The sequence below is a fragment of the Papaver somniferum genome, chromosome 10, assembly GCF_003573695.1.
Source record: "Papaver somniferum cultivar HN1 chromosome 10, ASM357369v1, whole genome shotgun sequence".
NCBI lineage: Eukaryota > Viridiplantae > Streptophyta > Magnoliopsida > Ranunculales > Papaveraceae > Papaver > Papaver somniferum.
In genome coordinates, this window is record NC_039367.1 from 162,074,294 (window position 1) to 162,083,926 (window position 9,633).

General features: G+C 35.8%; 1 protein-coding gene across 1 annotated transcript; it reads right to left on the reverse strand.

Annotated features, from left to right (window-relative positions):
• Window positions 1-212: 212 nt before the first annotated feature.
• LOC113316745 (aspartic proteinase nepenthesin-2-like) lies at window positions 213-4,803 on the reverse strand. The gene is made up of 3 exons (XM_026564891.1): window positions 3,895-4,803; window positions 3,695-3,801; window positions 213-306 (listed from the first exon to the last, which is right to left on the reverse strand). The coding sequence occupies exons 1-3, from the start codon at window positions 4,801-4,803 to the stop codon at window positions 213-215; spliced, it is 1,110 nt and encodes a 369-aa protein (XP_026420676.1).
• Window positions 4,804-9,633: the final 4,830 nt, after the last annotated feature.

Here is a 9,633-nt window from a genome sequence, read left to right on the forward strand (position 1 = left end):
AGTAAATGTCATAATGAGTTCTGTAAGATCCTAACTTCTATCGGTAAGATCTGTAAAATAATGGTTTTGTTGGATGTTCTCCTTGTCTTAGCTTTTTACAATATTGACATTCATGTTTTGTGTTTTATTATGCAGGGATCTGATGTTTCATTATAAATTGGGTATAATGAGACGGAGGTTTGAGAGTAATTTCTACTCCCGTAGTGGGTTATTTAGGACATAATTGGGTATATCTCATTACAAAATTGGGTATCATTAGCTGCAAATCTGTGCTGTTGACATGCTACAACTGCTGAAATGGTGGATCTGCAGAAATTACCAGATCTTATGTTAGTAATCATTGAAATTAGAAATGTTTTAAGGTTAATATCAATTTGTATGTAGGACCAAAGTTTGAATAATTCGGACACTATTTTCTCACTCACTACCTCTTATCTGATTTGGGTAGTGTTGTTGTACATGTAACTTTGCTTATCTGAACATAGAAAGATTAGTTTAGAACTTTCATTTCTATTGTTACATACATACACGCCGTGGTGAGCTTGATAGAAACCTCTGATCCTAGCAAGTGATGACAATGGTAGTCAATTACATTGGTGAAGATCATTTTTGAGTGTTGTATGCTTTTTTGTATCTTAACCTGTTTATAAGCTGTTTTACATGACTGTATAGCAGCATAGGTAGATACTTAATCTTCTGTTATGTGGGAGGACAAAATAAAAAGTCCTTTGTCTTATATGCATTTGGTACCCTCCTGTGGAATCCCGTACCCCTATTAGCAATGTTGGTGGGAGTGTTAGACTTTGAACTGGAAATTATGCTCTTTCAAAAATTCATTTATAAGTTGGATAAAGTTTAGACCAAAGACCACATTTGTTGTTGATTTCAATTGGTAATACTTGGAAAACCGATTCAGGCAACTAGTTAACTCCAGAAAGTGATATGTTTAGGAATTCAGCAGTTGCCTTTTTAGCTAACACACTCATCAATGCTGGGAACGATGGTTTCAAGATTGGTGTATGGTACCCGAAAATCCAATCTTCCGAGAGAAGGAGTAAAACTTTGTGTTGCTCCAAATCTTTCACAATTGTTTTCTCTTTCTCTGCTTAATCTAAAGTTTACCGAAACCTCAAAAAAAACTGTTTTCATAGAGCAGGGACAGATGTTTCTTTGGAGACATTGAGCAATTTGAGTTAAATATGGAAGACATTCAGCTTTCGGGCAAACAAATGAACTTAGGCATGTGCAGGTTCATTAGTCGCATCTTTTCAGTATAACCAAAATGCACACATGAAAAATTTCGCGATTTTCAGTGAAAGGTTTTAAAATGAATCTTAAGCAATGTTGTTAAACTTTAAGATAGCCATGTTAGTCTCACAAAGCGGTGAAGCACGGCAGAAAGTGTATACGTTCCGTAAAAATTGTAATAACCGGGCTTGCTTGAAAACTAGGGCTGCAATCAAATGTGTATCTTATTCAGCTCAAGGTCATTTTAGTAAATCAAGCAAATTTTCTTAGTACATAGTAAAGATCAACCAAACCCTAGAATTTGAGTAGAAGTTTTATACACAGAGAGAGAGAGAGAGTGGAAGAATAGCCGTGCGAGTGAGGAGGCGGTGCTGAGCCTAGTTAGTAAGTTCGCGAATGATTCGCGAATTTTTCCGTATCACGAATTTTACCGTCTTATTCGCGTACGTTTGCAACTCCGAACCCAAGTCGCGTATTATGTGGCATTTCCGGATTATTCGCGAACCGTTCACGAATTTTACGTATTCCGAATGATACGTCCGCTTAATTCGGCATAAATTTTTTAGCTTTTACTCTTCAAAGACTCCACTTTTTGGGCTTTACTGCCTTCCGAGCATACACGACCGAATATTAGACGTGTTGTAATTTTTATGAAACAAAAACGACGTGAAGAGATTTGAAGGTGAAGGTGAGAGAGATCTCAAACTCACTAACCAAGCATCTAAACCACCATACGACGTCCTCTTGGATAACTAATATTGTATATATTATTAATATCATCATATTAAGTTTATTTTTCTTTAAATAACTCACACATATGCATAAAAATTGGTCTATGACCTTATAAATACAAATTATTTGTTATATATAGATACCGAATTTTCAGAGCCGAACTCACATTTATAAATCGAATTATACACGTACGTATGCCGTTCCGAATTACTGACGAATCACGTCCCGTTGACCGAATTTTGGACCGAATCTGGATTTTACAAAACCGTATAATACTCGTACGTTTGTCGTTCCATACGTTTGTCGAATCCCGAATTACTAACTAGGGTGCTGAGGGGAAAAAGGTAACCGGAGTTGTGCTTTCCAAGATCAGATGGGTTCTTATGATGAAAATAGTTCTGTTATCATGTGGGAAGATTTACACATATCCTGGAGATTACATATGTTTGAAAATGTCATAATGACTTCTCCTCTTAAATCAAAGTTGTTTAAGATCTAAACCAGCAACTTTATTAACGAAAAATGGATCATTTGTCCAAATATTTTTAAACCACGGTTCAAATGGACGAGTAAAAAATAGTTTGGGTGAAATGGCCAAAAAAAAATAGTAAGGATGAAACTAGCTTAAATTTAAAAAAATAGCAAGGATGAAACTGGATACATCCTGTGTAAATTAAAAATAAGAAAAAATATTTGAAAATGGGCACGATGAAACTGGTTACATCCTGTCTATTTTTACATTTTTGTCCATTTAAACAGTATCAAAATCTAACTGTCCATTTCACCCAGGAATTGTTGATTTTGGTCTTTTTAACCAATTTTGTGCTTTATTAATACCTCTCCGGTAAGATCTGTAAAATAATTGTGATGTTTGATATTTTCATTGTCTTAGCCCATAGTATTAAACATTCGTTTTTTGCTTTTTCGATGCAGGGATCTTCTTGTACATGTTCCTTATTTGAAGAGGGGAATTAATGAGTAGTCTCTACTGCAGTAGTGGGTTGTTTTAGGATCAACTAATTAACCAGCAACATTGCCGTGACAACCAAAATTGGGAATCATTTGCTGGAATGGTAGATTTGAAGAAAATTGAAGACCTGATGTATTAGTAATCGTTGAATTAGAGATGTTTAACTTTTAAGTTTGTTGAAGCTTGTTCAAGTATCAATTCTGTATCTAAGAGTCCATAGTTCGAATAATTTGGACAAAGTATTTAATTGGTTTTAATTTAAGAAAGTTCAGGGTGTATACATATCTCTGATTTGGGTAGTGATGCTAACTTTGGGTTTACCATCTGAACATATGAAGATTAGTTGGAGCTTTCATTTCAATTGTTATTAAAGAAAACTTTCTAGATTGCTGAACTTTCATCTATAAATGTTGTTAGTGTTTGATGATAGTAAACGTTAGACACATGGCGTGGTGCTTGACAGAAACCTCTGATCCTAAGCCAAGTGATAATACAAACTGCAATAAGTTGCATGCGCCAGAAACTCCAAACATTGGAAAGCTTTTAAAACACTGCACATATATACTCCGCAATCACTTAGTCCAATGTAGGGAGAGTAGAACAAACAACTACAATTGAAAAACTTTTGTTGCATTTACTGAAATTATAATTAATACAATTGAAACTGCATTTTATTGAAAAATATATCAAGTGTGGGTGCAATCCCTGTTTTCAAGAGAAATTACTTTGTTTCGCAAATCATACCCGACATTAACATTTTGTAGCTGCTGAGCACCTATAATTGTCAGACCATCGTCTGTTTCAAGCAAGGTTAGGCATATTTTGCTATCACCAACTTCTTCCCAAACATTCTATTTATTTAAATCAAAATTCATACCACTAAAATGAAAAGTTATATCTGGCAAACTTAATATGCCCGCTGTCATTTTTTTTTTTTGTAACACGGGAAATATATCCTCTGGACTTGGAGGGACATAATCCAGTTTAATTTGTGCCTCTAGTTCTGCAATCAAAAAAACATGAGCCACAAGATGAAGATACGTGTACTTTGTACCAGTATCAATAATCACTCCTCCTACCCCGTCTGCTGTAATATCGAAGGTTCCGTCTGGGATATGCAGCCCTCTCTCGCCAACACTGATTCCTTCCAACAACACATAAAAAGCTCCAGTGGTTAAATTACCATAATCCATCATCGGAGTGGTATCCTTGGTCATAATTGCATCTAATCCGAAGCGTAATAGACTTGTTTTGTTCCAAGTCATTGGTACTAAGCAATGGGAAAAGTGATCGAAAGCTAGTAGTGAAATCAAAGACAAAGGATCCCTACTTAAACCGATCAATCCTGGTGCTCCGACACGTTGACTAGTTATGTATGGGAAACCGTTATCGTATCCACAACCAAATGCTAATTCTAGTATAGAAATATTTGCAGACCGACTATCGTATTGAAAGACGAAAGTTTCCGTTGACAGAATTCCTTGTGAATGCCCAGAGTCACCATAATGCAGATTGTAGCGGCAAGAACTACCATCTTTATCGCACGTGCTGCCTCTTTCTGCCTTGCATCTAACATCTTCACATCCAACTTTAGCGTAACTTGTAGATTTGCGTGGATCGAACATGGGTATTTCTTGGTTGTAGCAATTGTGGCAAGGTTTGCACTGGAGCCACGTTAAATCACTACCTGTGTCTATGACGGCATATGTGTCTACTGCAGGTGTACCTACGCGAAAACTTATGACATACTCAGAGGTGCGGTAACTAATAGGAGCTCGCACATTATTAGGTACCACGATGTTGCTTGTGTAGTGGTTATACCGGTCCAGAGATCGCTGTAAGCTTAGGATCATAGAATGGCGATTCCGGTGAATCACGATGAATTAGACGTGTTGTAAAACCAAGAGGCTTCGTATGAGGTCTATGATCAGAGATAACCCTTAATGAGAATGTAGTAGAGATGAAACATGATAAAAGAATAAGAACAACCATAGTGATTGGAATTGTTGACGAAGCAGCCATGGTTGCCAAGTCTCTGATGAAACCTAAATTCAATGAACGGAATGTATTTATTAATTTAGTTTTTGTGCAGAAATGGAATGTATGTTTCATGACCAAATATATGCATCATATTAGTTGCAAAGATCTTGCTTTTTTACCAAATTTACTTTTGTGCAGGTATGGAATGGTTTTATTTCTAGTAAATCCCATGGAATTTCCATATATATATATACAAGTTCTGTAAGCCCGCACAATTGTGCGGGCTAGCTTATTAAAATGATTCATACAGTCATTTCGTTCTCTTCACTTCTCTAGCTTACACATAGCAGTATAACACTACAAGAAAAGTTGGATTAAGCGACCATGCGTTTTTGGTTGGAAAAGCCCATATTGAGTCGCTCTAACCCTTAAAACGACTTAATTTGGCTCTCGCTCTCGAGTTGGAAAAGGTGGGATTTCTACAAGTCTAGAGCAGCTATGCAATCGCTTTAGTAATCAAGCAACTATCATATAGCGTCTTTTTTATTAATTGCTTCATGGCTAGACCGACCTTCCTAGAACAAGCAAAATAATGATCGTTTTAAAGCTAGACCAACCAAAATACAACAAGTGAAACGCTGATCGCTTCATAGATGGACCAACCATAATATAACAAGTGAAATACCTGAAGTTTGGTTGCTTATATTTTTGAGCTACCAAACTTTTTGCCCGCTACATCTATTGTTCTGGCGCCGGAAGTATTTGGCCGATTTCGATTTAGATAAATCCCAAATTGAAATTAAATGAAAATTATAATTAAAATTGATACTAAAACATATTATGAACCAAATTAAAAACTGAATCAAGTTTTATTATATCACATAGATCAATTTACAACATTTCTTAAAAAGAAGACAATCTTTTCACGAACAAAAAGATCAAAAATACAAACTAATCATTTCTTAAAAAATGATGATTACAATTTCCTTAATTTTGAAACAAAAGATGAACACTCCTTCGACTTTGTAGCACCAAGCTCCTAATAAGAGATTCATAGTGCCATCATTCTTGTGTTTAAGTTCCTCTCTGATCATTCATCATTGGGATCTTGATGGATTACTCATACTCTGATAACATCATGGAAGGAATCAAAAGCACCGTGAGGGATTAGGCTGTAGCATGAGGGAAGTGATTTACATAATTATAGTGAGGATATAGTGGATATATTTAAGAATACACATAGAACTGCATATTTCAATAATTTGGAGGAGATCCAAACAGTAAACAAGGCGTACTATCTAAAAAATGAGACAAGAGTCAGATAACTAACCAATTATTATTATTAGTGAAATGCTCTAAATCATCCTATATCAAGATCACATCATTGACATCTTAAAATCTCTCCCCAAATTTTAAAGGAAGCATCATAAAGGAGCTCATATTGCCATCCAGACCATCAAAACTGTATGATTTCTGTAGATAAACAATACACGCTTAAGTTCAAACAAAATAAAAAACAAACTTTGTCGATAAACAAGTAAGAAGAAGGCAAAGCTGAGATTTCAAACTTAGATGGATTACTAAGTTTAACACATCACTCGATGTTATCAATCCCCCAAAGCAGAACATGACGTAGTTTCACTGCAAAGTTTAACATATCGCTCGATGTTACATTCGACCTTCCATTCCAGACTAGAGGCAAAGAAAGACCAACATCTAGGAACAGGAATGACTCGGACACAGATAAGGAAACAACTCATCCATGTATAGTATTCCTAATAAACCCTAAACAATAACACAAACATTTACCTTTTGTAAAAAAACTCTTCGTTCTGCAAGGAACGTTACGAAGGCGCAGTAGCCTTTTTATGTAAAGCTTCTTAAATAACTTAAGTTCTTTAATTGAGAATGCAGTTCTTTTATTTCCATGCAAACAATGGAATGGTAAGCATGACAAAGATGGAGTACAAAGGAAGACGAGAAAGTAGCTTACCTGGTAAGTTTTGCATTTGTATCCAACTGGTTTGAATTATGCCCTATGACAACATCCTCCTGTGGAAACATGTGCCATGGTAAAGGATTAATCAAGAGATCCAATCATATAATACATGGATGAATTAAAACATATGTTTGCAAAAACATAAACTAACTGATGGGTGGTGGCACAATAACATTTTAAAGTAGCTGGAAAAAGTTGTAGTATACAACCGAGTACCGAATAAATTGTTAAGCGAACACCAAAATTGTGAGACTAAAATGAAGAAAGGCCTGATCGCGCAGTTCGGATACTTTAGTCATTAGCAGTTCTCTCTCCCCTTCTTCATAAAAGTCCTGAAACCTACAAGCTCAAAAAGTAAGTATGACTAAGTAGGTATCGTATGGTATCAAACCACCAACAACCAGTGACTCCATTTTATGAATCTTGTCCTCCCTAACTTCAACATCATTTTGGTGCACTGGGTGTCCTCCTCTAGTTGGCGAACCTGTAATATGAAAGTTCAAATAACTGGTTGAGATAATTTTGATCTGCAAAAGCAAAACGCACATTACTTTATAAAATTCCAATAAGTTACTACATGATTCAGCTGTGCAATTTCAGCCTCCGACTGCTTCATTGACTTAACCATCTCACACAAACCATGGCATCGACACTTGTTTTCTTCTGCTGGTTTCTCAGGTATAGCATCACCAGAGCTTCATCAGAAACCATATGTCTCAGCAACAGTCCACTACTTTGTTCTCTGTTTCCCTAGAATATAACAAGCGAAAAAAAACCTGATCACTTGCAACTATAAATAATTATTACAGGTGTTAATTCTTATCTATAAAGCCATCAAACCTCAAAATGCACATTCAAAAATTCTCCATAACTAGCTAGCTCAAATCCTAATAAAGAGTAATTCAATTAGAATTAACATCACAATGACAACAATTACCTGGGCAACGAACGAAACCACTAAGGGCAAAAGTGGATAAATGTCTAGTATAGATACCACTGTCATCAATATGGCCAATGTTAAGATGAACTGAAGAATGGTCTTTTGCAGTAACAATTCTCTTTGTAGCAAAACTGCAAAGCCATCGTAGCGAAGAGGGCACTCTGCTCATGTCTAGTATAGATCCATATATCATCCCCCTGTCGATCCATGTACCCTAGTCCCTAGTAACAAAGAGATGCACCGTCACTAAGAGCAAACGGCTTGACATCAAATAATCCTCTTTACTATACGTTCAACAATCTACCCACAGTTCAAGTCCGACTTCTATTTACCCCATTTGATAGTTTAAATAAGACCTAGGATAGTATTTGAGTAGTGTGTCATGAGAAATCTCATCAAATCTGACAACAGTAAACCATTTAATGAAAAGAAGAAAATTTTATTTACCAATACCATGTCCTATAATATGGGGGAACTCATCCATCCAAAAAAGGATGCCTAAATCTTTACATTCTATATTAAAGATCAGTAAAGCAAATACCAAAATGCGCAGTAGAAAGCTATAAGAGAAATTCATACACATTTTAAGATTAGCACATATTGTCAATTACTTGAACCTTCTCCTTCACCGGATTCCATTTTTCTTTTATCCTTTTCTCCTAATATTTTTAATGAAACTAAAGTATTCTTGTGAGGGATTGCTTCAGAAATAAACTTGTCAAAACAAGCATCCATTCAGGCAGATGAATTGTTTGCACTGTACCTATAAATTTTGTCAGTCCCATCGCCAACCCAGTAATACAGAAGCCTGTCACTCTTCGTACACGCAAATGGAGTTGGTACATAAAAGTTAAAACTAAATACTTTATGCCATCTCAACTCATTATGACTATCTCTATTCTTTTTCAAATACCATATTTCACAACCACCGGCATTGCAATGATAATAATGAGCACTAACAAAATCACCTAAAACTTCTAGTGTAATAACAAATTAAGGATCACCAGCTCGTGTCAAACAAGATGGTGGTGATGGAAGTTTAGAAAACTTTTCATCAACCAAATGGAAAATAAGAATAATAGTTCCTTCATTGTGCTCCCAATGAATAGCTCCATTTTCACACTCACCAGAACCTTTTTTAACATGTTTCATATTGACGTCTAATGTTCCCGCATTTCTCCATCCATTGCAACTGCCAGGAGTGTATAACTGAACAATAAATCACCCAAACTCAAGGGTAATAAGTCATTTCCAAGGGAATTGAAACTGAAAATTAAGAAAAACAAAAATCACAACAAGGGTCTTGAAGAATTATACCGACTGGCTGCAGAGATTGTTGAGGCCGGCTGCGAAGCCAAATTGCAATTAGCTCTCCTACCATCAATAACAAGACTTGGATCCAAACAATCCCTAGTTACAGCTTCAGGATCACTAAAAGTAACCTAATAACCAGAAAATCTAGCATAAGTATCAGTATTGATCAAGATTATGAATAAGTAACATAAACCCACAACAAAGAAGATGAAAAAAATACTTACAAATCCATATCCTTTCGATCTTCCTGTATTCTCACATTCAGTACCAGCACAAGCAGATCGACCCACAGATTCTTCCTTGTATTTCAATGCGGATCAACACTGTCAATCCAATCTGATTATCAAACCAACAACACTAGCATATCACCATTCTCGCTGCAATTTCCTTCCGTTCACAACCAAATCAGATACGAGAAATCCTTTTTATCACCTCAATCAAAAACCAAAA